The sequence below is a fragment of the Amblyomma mixtum genome, chromosome 3, assembly GCF_055824585.1.
Source record: "Amblyomma mixtum isolate Tamu chromosome 3, ASM5582458v1, whole genome shotgun sequence".
NCBI classification, from domain to species: Eukaryota; Metazoa; Arthropoda; class Arachnida; order Ixodida; family Ixodidae; genus Amblyomma; species Amblyomma mixtum.
In genome coordinates, this window is record NC_143014.1 from 273096644 (window position 1) to 273114857 (window position 18214).

Sequence of the window (18214 nt, forward strand, 5' to 3'; positions counted from 1 at the left end):
ATAGACGCTCAACCTGACTTGCTTCGTCAAGTGAAGTGCGTGCTTGAACGCGAGGGCGCATTGCTCGTCTGGGGAAGAGAGTATTCAACATTCTATTGTAATAACGCACGTTTTACTCGTATAAAACCACGCGTTTCGTTCAGCAATCATAAACAGGCACTAGGTGTGAGTGACTTCTGCAGAAAAATGCTAACAATAAAACCACATTTCAGTGCTACCGGCCGCTTTCGCTTGAATGACGTCTTTGGTTGGCAACGTGTCCCACATTGAGCCAGTTCTAGTTGAGCCGTAGCCAGTTTTTTCTACGTTGTTTCTTTTCTGTTCACGTTGGCCTACTAGCAAGGCTTGTCTATCAACCTTATCCACGTGAACAGAAATCGCGAAATGTCACAACACTGCGAAGACTCGGGCTCTCAGCGGAGACCAGCGCCTCGCTTCACATTTGAGGAAAAAGAGCTCCTAACGGCGCTGGTGAAGGCGCGTCAGCACATCCTCGAGTGCAAGAAGACGGATGTGTCTTCTCTGGCGAAGAAAAACGAGACTTGGGTAGAAGTTGCAAAAATTTTTAACAGCAACCACGGGGTGACCCGACGCGACCCTCACCAGCTTAAAAAATGCTGGAATAATATGAAGCAGAAGTCGAAGGAGGAGGATGCGAGGAAACGGAGGGATTGCCATAAGACAGGTGAGCGCAGCTTTCAGGTCGTTTACAAACGCTTGTTCCTGCATGTTTCGTGTGCCATGGATAAGGGCGCGATTATTCTACTTGGTCTGCGTTAGCAGCGTGTGCTGGAATGCAGTTTTAGGAACGGTATTATAACGCGCAAATTGGCGCGTAATCACGCTTTCCGCGAAGTGTACCCTGCTGCATTTACGAATGCAGATAAATGCAGCCTGCTTTAATCGTGTAAATAATGCGTAAGCAGTATCCTCTACAGCCTCCTTGTTTTATAAAAACTACGGAGAATGTTTACTACACTCGAGTCAGTGCGAACGCACAGATTTCTGCTACATAGAAGACGATGAGCGGGCAGTACCATGCGATGGAGCGTTCGCGTCAGGCCGGCAGCGAACAGACAACGGACGATTCGTACCGCTGACCTAGTTCAGACGGCGTCAACACTGGCGAACTTCATGTTCATGAGGAAACTAGCTGCGCGATTGAGAGTTGATTGGTACTATTGAAAATCCGGAAGGCTGTGCATAAAGCAACCTACCTTTACTCGTTCATGACACTATTGGGACTAGTGGCACAAAAATGGAGCGAAAACAACACCGGACGCATGATGTGCCTTCGGTTGCTTTTGTATGGGACTTCATGAAAAAAACAGTACTGTAATGGCACATTTTATATCTATTAAAAGTAGGTTCCCTGTGTGCTATATGTTTTGTTTTCTTTTCAGGGGGAGGGCCAGCAGAGTGCGCTATAAGCCCGCAAACTGAACAAGTGCTGGCTGTTGCCAGCCACATTTCCACGCGTGCTGGCAATGAAACAGATTCAGACAGGGGCATTGGCCTCTTGCCGGTGGCAAGTTTGCCTGTTGTTAGGCTCCTGCAGCCAATGGTCGATGGACCAGGCGATATGGAATACCACTATGCAGGTAGGGCACTGAGCATGGCAGTGTGCACTGTTGCAAGTAACGCTGCTTTAATTTTTTTATTGCCTTTAATCTACTGTGAGGATTATAGGGTTCAGCTACAGCAACACTGTTGCAAGCTGCTGTACACGGGGTTGGCTGAATGTTTGTGCAGATCAAGGCTGCATTGGTTGACAATGCAAAAGGATGACCTGCTCCAAGCTGCATGTTGTTGGACAGCACTCCGAAGGCATTCTGTCTTGGTGGTGCTCACGCATGTAAGTGGTGTGCTGTTTTTCTGTAGTGAAAGGAGGCGATTCAACCGTCGGGCACTGATGTAGCAACCTTGTTCCGTGCTGCAACCTGAACTGCATTCATTATGACATTTGCACCTGCTTATTTCGTGTTTTTGAGCCCGGCTGGCCATTCCTGCATCTCTTTAAACGAATGTCAACTTTCATGCAGTTCCATTATGCATGCACTCCACATATTTTTGATATTTGTGTGCACTTGTACATGGTAGTGCTTGAGGGATAAGCTAACAACATTCTCGTTCTGAATAATATTGCAGCTTGCCTCTGTGCAATGCTCGAAATACCTTTGGAATTTGGCTGCTAGTTTGAAAGCAAATTGTGTTTTGCATTGCACAGGTTTTACTTGAGGAGTGTTTTCTGTAGCCCTGAATTTGGTTGCCTACAGATGTGCTTATTAGTGCAGACTGAAAAGTAGCACTAGTGGCAGCAGTGTGTACACAAACTGTGCAGTAATATTTATGGCGGTAGCATCAACAATAAAAATTTGTTGCACAACACAGCATTAAATTGTCACTTGTACATACTTTATTTGTACAATGCACTATATTAAACAGAAAAGAAATTGTAATACTCGCTATAGGAATGGCACTGCCAATGTAATACAACCACAGTGCAACAGTTTACAGTGACTGATTCAGGACTCCTATAATGAGACACGAGAAATAGCAGCTTTGTACAGTAGCTTACATACACCCATTATAGGCTGTTCCACAGGCTGCAGTATTCTTCACTTTTCTTGTATGCCCCACCTTAGCATTGGTATCGCATATATGTGGCTAAGGAGGTTGAAAGTAATTATAAGGAAACCTTTACAAAAAACACAGGACGGAAGAGAGAAACACACAAATGCTAAGTTGGAAATGTACAAAAATTTAAAAATAACGAAACCCACTGAAAGAACAAAAAGGTGCAAGCACAGAATTAAAGAATAACCACGTGTAAAAACTCTGGGCCAGCACGACTATATTAGCAAATTATATATTAGCATATTAGCAGAAAAAACACAAAAGTGAGGCCATGAGGCTCAGAGCAAATTGCGAAGAATATAACAGACCAAAACAGAACACCTAAACCATGGCCCCAAGATGCAATGGCAGTTATTTGGTGCTGAGAAAGGCAACTGATGCCTCACTTACTTCTAAGGAACATTATAAAGGTTTCGTTATAATGTCTGTTTACTAACTGACCCAACAGTTTGCTCTATTGAGGTAGGAGGATAATGCATTGTTAGCTTAGATTTATTTTCCCACTAATTTTTACTTTTTGTTTATTACAGAGGAAGACTGGGAAGCTCCTCCTGTTGACGAGGAGCAGCCATCAACGGCTCCTGTTGGCCCAAGTGCGGCAGCTCCAGAAGCAACTCAGCAGGAGAGCGGTGCCTTTTGTACACCTGTAGAACCTGGCGATGCTCCCAGCACAGCTGCAGTTGCTTCTGGAGCTGACGCTTGCACTGCTGCTGAAGCAGTGGCCACTGGCGATGGTGGCAGGGCTCCGAGAGGGCGGATGGCCCTCTTGGAGAGGTCTCTGGCAGACGAGAATGATGTCAGAGCCTCTCTACTGCGAGAAGAGCATGCGGTGCGCCTCCAGCTGATGCGGGAGGACCACCAAAGTCTTCTCGAAGAACGTAGGGAGAAGAAAGTTTTGGACATTGAGGAAAAAAAACTAAAAATCGAAATTCTCCAAATCGAAAAAGAAATAAAACTAGAACAGCTTCGCAGGCTGCGAGAGGCACCAGAATAAAATAGTGCCTACAAGTGAAAGAAACTGGAATGCTGTCTGAATGCTTGCACGAATAGTATGTGGCAAATCCTCATAACGTCACTTCATTGGCACCCGTATGGTTTCAAGTACATGACTCAGTGGGAGGAATGGTACTCCTCCTCCTGCTGCTATGGCTACATGGTGCTTGTGGGTCTTTGTATTCAAACAGTAATTCGCGGAAGTATGCACTGCTGTATGCTACAAATCTGGCTGCTCTTGGAACGAAAATCCTCCCCTGGCACGGCTTGCAAAACCAATTGGTAGGGAAAATTTAGGCCACACTGGCAAAGGTTCCATGTATGAAAAGTCGCAACAATCTCTGCTCATGGAAGAGTCAACACCATAAGTGCACAAAGGCCAACACTGCTCTCTCCTAGTTCTATTATCTATGCTGTGTCGCCTAACCTAAGGCCTCCTACACAAAAACCTAAACCCGTAAAGAACGTGGTTCCTGCTATGCTCTCTACTACGTTGGCCCAGAGCTCGAGTCAATGCAATGCCACCATGCTGAAGTAATTTAATCCTTGAAAACATGGGCACCACATTCCTGCGACAACCTGCACAAGGCACGGAAAAGACTTAAAAGAAGCATACGTCGCAAGCACTTGCTGATGGCACTCATGTTCTGCTATTTTGAACCCCCAAAGCCTGTAACAATTTCAAGAGATGCGAGTTCTCCTCGAGTGGAATTGGTACTATTCCAAGAAGGGCGCAACTGCAGCGAACGAGTACCTGCAGGTACAAATAAAAAAAACACTAGGCTACGTGTTTGCATGTGAATAATTTCACTAAAACACTTCTAAGCTAGAACTAACTGCATAGTCATATCACCAACTGTTCATTGAACCACAAAACAAAATGTCGCAAAGACTACAGGGGTCATAAATTTTTTTTTCAGTGGTCCACCACGACTGTGACATAGGTCAAGGCAGCTAACAAACATCAGGTGCATTTGGCTCAAGAACAGACTGTTGAGTGCAACTACTTGCAGACAGACTGTGTAGCTTCTGCAAGAGCTACAGGAGTTCAGTGTACTACCATTACCTTTACACTCGGAAATTCAAAATGCTCACAGGTCGCAAACTGTATTTTGGTGCGTTTCACCATGACATAGCAATGCCTGCACTTCTCTTGGCACATACTATGCTGCAGTAGACTTTACTTCTTTCTCAGTGCTAGTTGCTGCCCGTTATGCACCTTTGTCGCAAGAGACTGAGCTAGAAGAGGTGTATGAATCATGTCGGGAAGCACATTTCAGACCAAAAGAATCAACCTTTTGCGCCATACCATGACAACTGCCAACCAACTCCCACTTTGGACACAGACAAGAGAGAGCGACAATACACTACCAACCGCTCGCGCATTAGTTCCCTGAAAAGAAGGCTCCAGTTTAACAGCTGAAGGATTGGCTGTTCTACACCATCTTCAATCCAAACCAAATAAAAACAATACACTCATCGCTTCTTTTGAACTCTACACTAGCCAAAAAAAAAGTGTGCCATTTAATAGCTGATTCGTACCACACATCCCTTGAAAAGGCAAAATACACAACTTTGAAGTGATAACACAAACTGATCTGCCCCACTGTGGTGGCTGAGTGGTTATGGCGCTCGGCTGCTCACCCAAAACACAACTTTGAAGTGATAACACAAACTGATCTGCCCCACTGTGGTGGCTGAGTGGTTATGGCGCTCGGCTGCTCACCCAAAACACGTGGGTTGGATCCCAGCGAAATTCTAGAGGCCCGTGTACTGTGCGATGTCAGTGCACGTTAAAGAACCCCAGGTGGTGAAAATTTCCGGAGCCCTCCACTACGGCGTCCCTCATAGCCTGAGTCGCCTTGGGACATTAAAACCACCACAAACCAAACCAAATATGTGTAAGCAAAGACACCGAGGCAGCAGTTCTTAAAACAATGAACTGAGCTCCACTAATATCCTCAGCAGCAGGGTCACAGACAAGAGCTTTTCCAGGCAGCCTCCACGTCCATGTAGTGACAAGAGTGGACGGACGCAGTGGTATTCACCTCCTGCAAGATCAATACAGCGTTCTTGAAAAATAGCATTTGAAACAGAACGCCATAGCAACAAATTCAGGACCCTGAACTTGAAGAGTAGCACCCTATTAGTGCAACAAGCTCGCAACTGAAAAGATTCCCAAGCTGAGAAAAAATTGTAGCATTTCTTAGTTCCTGCACAAAAGTAGGGATATGGGTAGCATGACCAGCTGTGCATTATAAACATGCTTGATTGAATATGCATGAGAGAATGTAGCGAATCGTGTATTTCTTACCTATGTGATAAGGATGTATCTTGGGGCCGAGCAAAAAGACAACAGATGAGGAAGAGACCAGCAAGACAGAGCGTGGAACTTCAACTGAGTTTATTACACAGGTGCGTCACATTTATACATCCATCTCAAAACTTAACAAATCACCATCACATGACACTGGTGCGTTGCCTTGTGCGGGACAGCATGTTATCCAGATATGCAAACTGTTTATCAAGCCAACCGAGGTTTTGCTGACACAAGACCAGATTCTTTCTTAATACAGTAAGCTTCATACAATTCTCGACTCAGTTTAGATGCAAATTTTTTTAAGACTGTCGTTTCGTGGAACCGTGGCATGCAACCACGGCAGTGACAACAATGGTCAGCCACATGCCCATCCCCCTGCCAATGCGTCTACTCCTACGTGGTGCTCCTGAAGTCTCCAGTTTGTCCAATGTAGCTTTTGCCACAGGACAGGGGTATTCATTCGATAAACGACCCCGCTCATGCACGGGGCGAATCTGTCTGCGTGCTTAATACCACAATCTTCCTCGCAAAAGCTACAATGGGCAAACTGGAAATTGTATAAACGTCAGACTTCAGGAGCACCACGCAGGAGTAGGCGCATTGGCGGCGGGTGGGCATGTGGCGAACTATTGTCACCACTGCCGTGGTTGCCCGCCTCGTCTTCAAAAAGTTTGAATTTAAAGTAAGTAGAGAAGCGTACGAAGCCTACTGTATTAAGAAGGAATCCAGCTCTTGTGTCAGCAAAACCTCCATGCACTTGTGTGGTCATTAGTTTGCATGTCTAGATAATATGCTGTACCGCACACGGCAGCACAACAGTGTCATGTGATGGTCGCTTGTTAGGTTAGTTTGTGATTGCGATGAATGTATAAATGTGACGCACCTGTGTAATAAACTCAGTTGAAGTGCCACGCTCTGTCTTTTTGCACGGTCCCAAGATACATTCTAGTAATAGTCGCCAACTAGCCGGCCTTTCTCTGTTATATTTACCTAAGTGAAGCTCTTCTGGATGAGCACCCGTCGTGCCTGCATTCCTGATAAGCTGTCGGTGACGGCATCAGCAGGTGGCAGGTGCTGTGGCCGCCTTGCTGCTGTCGTGCTGGTGCGGTCGAGTGGAGCACTCTGGGCGGGAGCAGTCCGAATAGGAGGCTGCGGCTCCTTCCTCGAGCACGCAAAGTTATGCAGTGCTGCACAGGCAGTGATTATTACTGCAGCTTGTTTCGCCTTGTGCTGGAGCCCCATATCCAAACAAGGGAAGCGCCGCTTCCAGACACCGAAGGCTCGCTCGACCACATTACGAGTTTTGATGTGGGCTTTCTGGTACCTGCATGGATAAAGGAATATTGAGTTGGTTTAATGCCACAGCTAGAAAGTGTGGTCGATCTTTGTGATGATGATCAGTTTTTTTTTGGGGCAAGGGCATCTACGGCCAAAGAGCGCCAAAAACAATGTCTTTGTCTGGCTGAGGTTAAAATATGTACACGTGTTAAAAGCAAAACAGGGTGTATAGGGCCTAAAAGAGTAGTGAGTATGCGCATGATTATAGTGCGTCCAGAGGGTGTAAAGTCAGGTGGAATGGCCTTAAGTGATGTATAGCGCCTAAAAATTGTGGCAAGAATTGCGGTATCTAAAATATGAAGCCAGGTAGCCTCAGCCACAGTCCTCTATCCAGCAAGAAGGGCAAGGCATCTGACAGTTAAGGCTAAGCTCAGCCTTCTGCTCAGCAATGAGGAGGGGCTGAGGTTACTTGGAATAAGAGATATCTTGTGAAAAGCCTACATGAGCTAAAAATTTAAGAACCATATCCAAAGAAAACATGCAAGCATAACCTAAGAATAAAGAGGGGTGCAATTGTATTTGGAATGTGTATAGTTCTGGGAAGTGCTGTCGTCTTTCTGTTTCCAATCTCGGGCACATGATTAATGTGTGGACAACTGAGATGTGTGGTGGCACCAAACACCATCACCTTGAGACTCAAGGTGCCTCTGCGGGATGATTGAACTTTGTCATGCAATGACATTGGCAACATATTAACTAACCTTCCTTGCGGCGAATTTGCTGGGCCAGGGTCCGACAGCGGTGTCATTAGGAAAGGGTGGCATGCGTAGCCAGCATCCCCCAGCAGGACTCCAGGCACCCGACGTTCCTCGTACAGTACCCGCAGGCGGGAATTGTCGAATATCCGACTGTCATGGACGGAGCCTGGCCAGTTGGCAACAACGTCAAAGAACTGCAGCTGGGGTCCGCTGACAGCCTGTACAAAACCAGCAATAAGACCAATCAGCAAAAGCAAGCAGACACATGGCTCCTTCTATTTCTTCAACTCGTAATGCAACTGTTGATACGACAGCCTATCGCTAAGAACGCGCAGTTCTGAACACTCGCGAAACCCGCTTTCATTCGCAACCATGTAAAAAAAAGAAAGGAATAACGACGTACATTGTTTCTGTTCATGGAGAACGATGCTACATTATAACGCAGTATTTTCTTCAAAAGAAAATGCTCGACCTCGATCGCATATTCCAAAGAGACATATTTCGCTATCTGCCAGCGCTCGACGGGAGCATACTTTTGTTTTCGAAGTTTTTTTAACGTCCCAAAGCGATTCAGCCTAGGAGAGACGCCGTAGTGACGCCGTAGCGGGATTGAACCCGCGTCTTTCGGGCAAGCATGCTTGTGATTGTAGTACGTTCCTAGCACAGCGGGGATAGAAGAAAAATGACAGCACGTGCACTGCACGAATGAATACGCGTGAGCTGAACAGTCGTAACTGTTCAGAGAACTTCAATTTTCATTGCTCACCTGCACATTGATGGAGAAATAGCCCTTGCGGTTTCGGTACACTTCCGCATCTGCGCCTCCAGGGCTGTTGATGCGGACATGGGTGCAATCAATGCAGCCGGTTACACCAGGGAATTCGGCGATGTCGTAAAAGTCCCGCATCAGATTTCCCAGCTGCGAGACGGCTGGAAAGTGCACAAACATCGGGCGCAAGTGCTGGGCAATCAGCAAAGTGACCTTGCCAACTGCGCGGCACACTGTAGACTGCGAGATCCGCACCAGATCCCCCGTCACAGTCTGAAACGTGCCGGCCCCGTAAAATCTTAGCGCCAGGAGCAGCTGCAGCATCGGAGGCACGGGCTGTCCCCTGTTGTCGGGACTCTCGCGCAGAGGCAGCAAGGTGAGCAGCTCCCGCACGGCGCTCTTCGAGAAGCGATAGCGGGCGAGGAACTGCTCGTCGTTATACAGCTCCATGGGGTTCCCCCGATCGCCTAACGCTGGCCGGGGGATCTTCGGCAACCGATGGGCCTCTGAAAACGCAACGTCCATGGCGTGGCACGCGAACTCGAACGCAGCTACTCTCCGCGCGACGTCCGTTCGGTACGCGGCCATATTGGAAAGAACGACGAAGTCAGCGTCAAGCTAGCCCCTAAGCCGACTTGAAAGTTGGGCCGAATGAGATCGAGCCAAGTCGATCGCAAGTCGCCTTTCAAGTCAAGTTTCGTTTATGAAACAGGATGGAGCTGCCTTGAGACCGATGGAAGTCAAGTTCGAGTGAAGTTAGATTTCTGCATTCGGGGGCACCACTGGCACACACACCGGCGCGAAAACAGGTTTCCGGGCCCGACGCCAACGCGAAAGCTAGTTGAACACTTCGAAAGATGGCGCCACGGCACTGGGGCGCAGGGGCACCTAGGGGCGCCCAGCCATGCCGAACGGCCGTCGCCGTGCTCACTACGTTCAAATCCGAGACTTCCCTGTGCCACCAGCTTGGTGCACCTTCCTAGGGACATCCAGGCGTCATTTACAAACTCATACGTCATCCAGTGTGCGCGCAGCGAATCTGACCGAATGCCTGGTTTGTTTCTGTTCTACTTGTATAGTGTACTACTACTTTTTCGCTGGTTTTGTATCACCTTGAATCTTTCTTTCTTTCTTTCTTTCTTTCTTTCTTCCTTTCTTTCTTTCTTTCTTTCTTTCTTTCTTTCTTTCTTTCTTGAGATCGGCGTCTGCATTTTGGCATGGGGCAAACTGGCAGTGAATTAAAAAAATCATCTTCCTAGGATTCCAGTGGAGTGTTCGGAGCGCCAAGCTAATGACGTCATGACAATATCTGCGACGTCCCTCCCCTTCGTCCTCACCCCGGCATAAGTCAGATGTTACTCGCGCGGTCGCCGCTCAAGCCTTTTTATCCTCGTTGTAGGCGACGTAGTATAACCGGCATAATTAAGCCAGCGGCGGCATGTGTACGCCCACCACATCCTGCGTGGCTTCCTTGCGCGAGTGCCAGACAAAGGAAATCGCGCCGCTCCTTCCACGCAGAGGCTCGTTGGCACGCTTCTCTGCCGTGGCTCACGCTGTGAATGGGTGGAAGGATCCAGTCTATTACTCGTTCCTCTCATGCAAATAAACTGCGGGAGACATCTTTCCAGTGGAAAACAATACAGCGATAATGGCGATTGTTCGCCACGCCATTAACAACGACTTCGTTACCCGAAAAAGCTTTCAAAGGCCGCCTTACTTCAGGAGCTGTAAGAGAGTTTCGAAAACTCGTTGTCAGTGATGAACGGCAATGCCGTTTAAAAAAAGCACCTCTGAGCAATATTCGAGGGCCACCACCACGCATTCGAGAAGCAACACCCTGATGTGATGTCGGCACGCTTATGTCGATATTCTGCACACGTGTGAAACAAGCCTACTCACGGCAAGAGTGCGGTAATAGCGTGAATTTAACAACCTCTCTCTGTTCTATCTCTACATTTATTTTCTCCATACTGCTGACTCTCGAAAGAGAGACGGTGTGAGAGCTAACCATCGACGCGTGCTGATGTTCGCAAGTCTTTCTTCATTTCTCAAGTATGGTCATCAAAAGACGAAGGGTCGTTTAGTATCAGGCTGCTCTTGAATGTGCATTAATGCGGTACCTTGCAATGCGGCGGTGGCTTTGGTATGAGCATCCGCCTCGCAAGCGGCAGATGCGGGGTTCGATACCCAGTGCCACCGGGTATCCACCAGTGGTACAATAGGTACAAGCTTTCCCATTGCTTGGCGCTCGGCTTATCTAGGATGAAATGCTTGGAAAATGGGTGTTTGACCGCACCTTGTGCAAACGGAAATACCTGGTGCCATGGCGCTCTTTGGCCAAAGCTGCCCTTGCGCCATAAAAATGCGTCGTCATCATCATCATTATTTTTAATACGGTACTTTCATCCAGCGGCGAAAAAACTATTGCCCGATATTCCATATAAGCACACGCAACCGCTCAAAACAAAACTGCACAGAGTATACAAATTGATCAGCCTAATTTTAAACGACAGAGTATAGAAGGCAACTGTCAGGGTAGCATCTCTCTCTGGCTCATTCAATCGGCAGTGTCAGTTGTGCTTCTAAAGCCCGAGCCGACAAAAGCTTGCCAGTTTTTTCGGTCGCTAGTACTGGCAGTAGATGCATCGACTGCGGGGTATTTCTCGGTGGCACCCCCCTGTGGTCCAACAGGGACCACAATGGGTACCACACGTTGTCATTTAACGCGTTGACGAACGGGCCCTTGAAAAGGTACAGCCTTTGTTTTGGTCTTCGCTTTGGTTAGCTGTTTTTGGGGATTAGCTTACAGAGAGAGTACGTGAACGATAGAAAGCATTTTAAGAGCGAGATTACAAGTTCTTTAGTGAAAGTGGTGCGCTGGAACATTAGCCATGTGGATATCTGCGCAGGCAGACTTGAGAGTCATGAGCTTGTCAAATCGACAGCTTATTTAAAGAAGAAGAAAAAAAAAACAAAGCAGCAGGCGAAAGGCGACAAAGGAGGTCACGAAAATGCCATGAAAGCGGTGAGGTATACAGTGCGTGTTCCGATTTACAGAGCTTAAAATGGAGCTTCAACCGATGACGAGAAGCTGGCAGCCCGGCTGAATAGCGCCACTGTGGCGGACGATGCGTGATTTCGGTGCTTCAGCACGCCTACAACGCATCAGCGATCTCACCCGATGCCTCGAAATTGCATGCCTCGAGATACCTGCAGCGCTTCCAGAAAAAAGGTTGAGCGCAATGTTCCGAAAAAATCCGTTTAAATGGGGCGTTTTCTTAGCCTCTTTAAGCTAAGAAAGCTTCTTATATTTTCCCTTCTTTTAAAAAAAATTGAGGAGTTGAATATGGGGAAAAGGAATATTTACTGAGTTTGAGACAATTTTAAGAACCAAAAGAGTCTCAATTGTCCCGAATTGTGCACAATTTTCAACCTGCCGCAGGGAAAAAGGGCTTGAAATAAAGATTTCTGGATTTAATTGAGAAAATTTTGGGTTACGGCATGGAACACCAGTGCCTAAGTTGAAGGTAAGGTCATGAAAGTTACAAGAGTTTTATAACCATCAAGCAGTTCATTGAAGAGACCCTTCTGAAGCTGATCAAAAATAGCTAATAATTTCTGCAATTCGAGCTGTTCGCATTAGAAATCTAATAATTGACGATTAGATTCACGGAGCAGCATTTCGAGGAGAAATAAGGTTTTACGCGAAAATGACAGGCCTTATAGATACAAATCGATCGACACTACGCCCTATCATTTCCAATTACAAAGAACAGAGATGAAGACTTTTACTTTGCGGCAAGATAAATGTGGCCATTGTAAGGTAGAGTTAGGTCACCGGCGGAGACATCAACCGCACCGATGACATTGTAAGCTAACGCGGTAACAAGGATGACAATAACTCTAGGTAAAGTTAAATTTTGCTGCATGAAATAACCAGTCTTGCTGACTGTGGTCTAAGCATCACATTGGCTGTTTCGACTTTGATCAAGCATCCAACTGCAAAACAGAGCAGCCTTAAAGCTAGAACAGTAATTCGTCCGCTGCCGTGACTCGGTGGCTGAGTTGCTTCGCTCCAGGAGCACCAAATGACAGCTTCTACTGAGGCCTAAATGGAGCTGCAATGCAAAAACTTTGAGGGCACCTAATTACCATTAGCTGTGACAATGCGATAAGAGAAGAACCTCATTGCGAGCTGCCATGCACGGCCACACACACCATGCAAGTGGAGAGGGGGTTTCCCCCTCTCCACTTTGCCACCTGCCAACCGTGGCAGCTGGCTCTTCCGTGTACCGACCTTGGCAGGTGCCAGGGTTCTTCCTGTGGCAGCAACCTTCCGGTCTGTCCCTCCTCTCCCCAGGAAAAGGAGACAAGGATTTCCCTCTCTCCACTTTGGCACCTGCCAGGTGGCAAGTGTGTGATACCACCAGCTTTTCGTCCTAATGGGGCCCTTCTGTTATCGTATAAAATGTTTGTATGCCAGAGATACCGCTCTTCAGTGTCCAACAGACGCACGAGCGCGGCATCCAAAGCGTGCAGCTTTGCTACCGCCCGGTGGTTCCAGGGCGCGCTTGTGGATGTAAACGCCGGATTTGGCTTTTATAATGCGCGCGAGTGAAATCGTGCGATCTTTGGTACATGTCCCACCTAAGCGCCTAAGTGTCCATTTGCATGTCCAGGAGACTCGTCCTCGATGGTATCTGCAGTTTTTCCTCGCTTCTCCTTTTCGCTGCCTTCATCCTTTTTTTGTTTTAAGGCGCGGTTCAGGTCTCCACTCAAAGCGAAACAGTGCCGGTGCCTCACCTTTCTTCATAGCATTACTAAGGAAGGAGCAAAGCTGTCCCAAGTTGATAACGAATTGCACAGACACCAAGCGCATTGCCTGGCAAGCCGATACATTATACCCGAACAAGAAAAGACATCGAAAACTAAACATTGCAACAGAATTGCCTGTCTGGCTGGGTTTGACAGCTTATACTAAACTGCGACACATCTCCAGCCAAAACCTTTTTTTTTTAATAAATCCCTGCGTTTTGCACTTGGCTGCGCTCCAACATCAGGGGTGAGACGGGGCTGTTGGCTTGAGCCTCTTGTCACCACTGAATAAAGAGCCAAGCCAGCTCCAAAGAGGCGGGATTTTTAAATTTAAAAAGTTTTGGTCGGAGATGTCTCGCAGTCTATTAAAAGAACATAGTCACCCCACTGTAACACGCTAAGTACGCAGCTGCTCCCTTTGGCTCTGGCGTTGCAACGCAGTGCGTCCGCGGCGAGCTAGCACTTCCTGCTGCCCTTGTGTGCGGATAGCCCGTGGAGAAGGCCGCGTGGAATCGCACGCACGTTATTGTCGAGACGGTAAACAATGGGCCGCGTGTGTACGCGTCGCGGTGACGCACTCCGCCGCCACGGCGATTCGGCGTCTCCAGCAAAGGGTCGGAGTCCACGCACGACGCTTCGTTCACTCTCGTAGAGCGTGTCCATCTTGCTCTTCAGAGTGAAGCTGCATTCTTTAATCTAAATAAGATTTTTACTTTTCTATTTCTGGCGACAAGGTATACGGTACGTGGTACGTGTGGTTTGACGTCCCAAAGCTGCATATATGGGTTATACGAGTGACGCCGTAGTGGAGGGTTCCGGATTAACCTTTACGTGCAATGATATCGCGCAGCGCACGGGCGTTTTTTGATTTTCGTTCGAGATGCTTCGGTTGCGGCCGAGATTCGATCCTGCGACATTGGGATCAGCAGCCGATCGAACGTCATAGCCTCTATGCCACCGCAGCGGATGCTTTGTGCGATAAAAAGTATTCCTGGGATTTCACACGGCCTCTTACGTTTACGTGTCGGCTAGCGGTGACATCGTTAGGCTCCTCTGTCGTATTTTAGCCCAGCGCAAATATCATCAGCGTCAAATCAAACGCGAACAGGGCAACTGCAAAGCGAGCACAAAAGCACAAAAATAGTAAAGGAAATACAGGCGGAGTCTATGAAACACTCCCCGAGAGCACTCTTAGCGCCTTCGAAGTAAAAATCAACTGCGTTACCATTCAGTCTTCCTCAACCAAGATTTCGTTTTGCGGCTCCCGTTTCTTTTGACGGTGACGAACAAAGCTTCATATTGACCTTTTGGAAGTTTGTGCCAGCCTTTGCATCAGTCACGTGGCTCACAGAAGGCGACAGTTGGGCGTGCATATACGAAAGGCCGTCTTGCGCGAATAAATCTGTCATCATTCATATTTTAACCCTTTTTTTTTTTCGCTTCCAGCGCAAGTGCGAGCGTTTCACTCGTCTGTGGCGGAGTCAAGCAGCGGCTTGGGAATTTAGTTGCGAACTATTGCAGACGTCTATGGATCACCGATCGCCAGTCCATTTGGGCAAAAGGCGCGGAAAAGTTCAAAGTTCGCGCACGGCACCTGCGCGCACGTCCATTGTGTGAATGAATCAACACCGGGACCGTGCAACCATCGGTGGCTCTTACATAGCCTCAATGCGTTGCTCGTGGAAACGAAATACCTACCTTCAAGTTGTTTAATGCAAAACCGTTCACTGCATCTGCTTAGGTATAGCCAACGTCAATTCATTGTCGACCACTTTACTTCCTCGACATTACAAATCATTGTCGACCACTTCCTCGACATTACACCCGTAAAACTCAAGTGTAGTTAACGCAGTGACCTTCGCTGATGACCGTGATGACCTCGTCACAGTCATGACTAAACCACACAAACACTTCGGTCCGGGACAGAAGCGCAGCCGGCGACTTCCGCTGTTGGCCATATACGCGCAGCAGCTGTGACGTCGGACCGGTGACTAAGCGAGCGGACGTTTCGTAAGTTGACAGCAGCGTTCAGGTATTCATTTGTGTTTTGCGCTTTAGCCAGCTGCAGTTGCACGAAACGTCAACGACGACGCTAGTGGAGTGCGTTTATCTGGCCTTTCGGAATTTATTATCCACATTTTCGTCTTCTCTCAACGCATGAGCAAATGAGAGATAGAGCAAAATAAAGCCCGCGAGATATTAAAATTGTCACGTGACCATGCTCCCCCACGTCGCGATGTTAGCACCTGCAAACGCGCCATGATTTATTTATTGGTTAGGTTTTATGGAGGTTTAACGTCCTGAATCAACGCATACGCTATGCGCTACGCTGCAGTGGAGGGCTCCGGCTAATTTTGACCACCTTGGCTTCTTTAACGTTCACTGACAACGAACAGTACACGGGCTTCTAACATTGCGCCTCCATCGACATGCGACCGCCGCGGCCGGGATCGAACCCGCGTCCTTCGGGTCAGCAGCCAAGCACCATAACCACTGAGCCATCGCGGAGGCTGCCGCGCCGATTGAACGAACTCGGTAATGCAAGGCCGCAGCGAATAAACAGGTCGCTGGTTCCGCCGATGGTCCCGCGATTAGCGATTAGAACCACGATGTTGCTGCCTAGTTGCGAAGCATGCTAGACCGCAAGAAATTATCTGCACTATGCAATATCTAAAATGGCACTGCAATTTCAAGAAAATGAAATGCCTGCGCTCATCGCGGAACCATAGCTGGCCTGTGGCCTGTTTGTTCATTGAGGCTTCGTGTAGCCAAGTTCGTTTAATAGGAGTGCGTTTGAGGACGCCAACATCGTGACGCGGAAGCTTATATGGTCCCGCGACTATTTTTAAATCTCGCGGACTTTATTTTAAACAAAAAAAGAAAGGAGCCCTGCTAAAATCACTGAAGAAAACAACTGAAATGGTCAGTTCTGAACATGCTCTATAACTTTTACCTTGAAGATTTTGAGCTGAAACTGAAGATAAAAATATTCTAAAATTTAAAGGATGCACTTAAGACGTGCCGTAATGCGAAAGCATTTGTGCTTGCATTATGGCGCCATCTGCTGGGCTAGAGTCGTACAATGCGAGGGGAGTTTTCAAAGGTGCCGCATGATGGCGCTACGACACGCAAAGCAAAAATAAAATTTACCGCAAACGTAATTTTGTACTCGGTAAATTGCGACATCTGTAGTTTATATGCTCTTATTTACTCATGTTCGCTTCTAAGACAACTCTGCATTCACTAGACGCGCCTTTATTTACCTGCCAACGTCCAATCATCGAACCGCAGTGGCGCAGTGGAGTCGTCCCCGTCTCCCACGGCGCAGGCCCGGGTTCGATTCCCGCCCACTGCTCTCAATGCGGCTTTCCCGCACAAACGTTATCGAGGAAGGAGGGCCGTGTAAACCCCGTCCTCCATAAATCCTTAGCTATCCGCCCTAACGTCGCTGGCGGAAAGCTACCAACGGCAGAGAACAAAAAATAAGTGAGAAAAAAAATAATCACTGCAAAATACAGCCCCTGGCCTCCGCTTAAGTCAACCCGTTGCGGAGCCCAGTGCGGCGGTCGCTCAGTCCTGTCGCAACTGTAAAATGACGCCTTGAAAGCAACAGAGTAGCGTACGTGGGCCGCTCTTGACGCGCGCTGGGGCGCCCGCGCATGCTGTGTAAGCTATGCAGCGTTCTTAATGAGGACGGTCCTGCAAGAGGGTCGCACAGAGGCTCTGCGCTTTTGTCTGCGCGATCAGGGGGAAACAATGGCATGCCACTGCGCATCCACACCCATCCTGTGTAGAGTCGTGAGCGTGCCCTTCCGAAAGCGTTTACTCGTTCGGTCGCGCGGATGGGACCACGCGAGAGGATTCGCGGCTGGCGCGCTACTTGGGCGCACCGCTGTCGATGCTGCGCGCGCAAGCAAGGCGCGCGAGGCTGAGCAGTGGTCTGTGTGGTTGCGCGTTGGTACGGCTGCGCTTTACGTATGACACGTAACACGCGAAGATCAGCCTCTACGAAGCTGTTACTTAACGAACACTGCCGCACGTCGCAGCCACCGCTGTGACACGCTTCATCGATGAGCCTGTCTCGGTGGGTTGGCGCCGCGACTCCCATTTGGCCTCACTCCCTCCTGAGATCACGTGGACCCAGCGGGTCCTGTCCGAGTCCTTTTGAATGAAAATCCGGCTGATATGCTTACGGCAGGTCAGGTCGACTCTGGCGACCTATCGCGTCTAAACATTTTTTATAAATTCTCCAGACAAGCCCAGACTTCAATAAGGGAAGGGTTTGGGGATTAACAAAGCAAGCATCTCGATGGTGCTATCCCTTCCGGCGTCTTGACTCGCACGGGATCGAAACGGCACGCGGTTATCGAACTTCACTTAGACGCTGGACTGCACGCTGTGAGTGACCAGGGTTCCCTCAGTGCGGAGCTCAAGTTTCGCCACAGCTGCGCGGAACAAGCGGCGCGACGGATGGGTAACCGTCACGGGTCGGTAGCGCGTGCGTCCAGGCAGATTAGCGCAGCGGTCGCTGTTCAGGGCGGCAAGGAGCCGGTGCTACGCAGCCGTCGAGAGCAGCAACTACCGGGGCACCTAATTGGCACAGGCTTTGACCGCAGAATGAAAGAGTGTACGGTACACCGCAAG

General features: G+C 48.4%; 2 protein-coding genes across 5 annotated transcripts in view; one reads left to right on the forward strand and one right to left on the reverse strand.

Moving 5' to 3' along the window:
- Positions 1-18214, reverse strand: part of LOC149354866 (rap guanine nucleotide exchange factor 6-like) — a 602352-nt gene that overhangs the window by 519043 nt on the left and 65095 nt on the right. The gene's annotated exons all lie outside the window — the stretch shown is intronic.
- On the forward strand, positions 267-4071 carry LOC149354871 (uncharacterized). Its single transcript, XM_089583521.1, has 3 exons — positions 267-685; positions 1404-1601; positions 3168-4071. The coding sequence occupies exons 1-3, from the start codon at positions 385-387 to the stop codon at positions 3629-3631; spliced, it is 963 nt and encodes a 320-aa protein (XP_089439647.1). The 5' UTR covers positions 267-384; the 3' UTR covers positions 3632-4071.

Coding starts and splice junctions, on each gene's coding strand:
- LOC149354871 (XM_089583521.1), top strand. CDS start 385: ATGTCACAACACTGCGAAGACTCGGGCTCTCAGCGGAGACCAGCGCCT. Junction 686..1,403: donor GAGGGATTGCCATAAGACAG/GTGAGCGCAGCT, acceptor TTTTCTTTTCAG/GGGGAGGGCCAGCAGAGTGC. Junction 1,602..3,167: donor TATGGAATACCACTATGCAG/GTAGGGCACTGA, acceptor TGTTTATTACAG/AGGAAGACTGGGAAGCTCCT.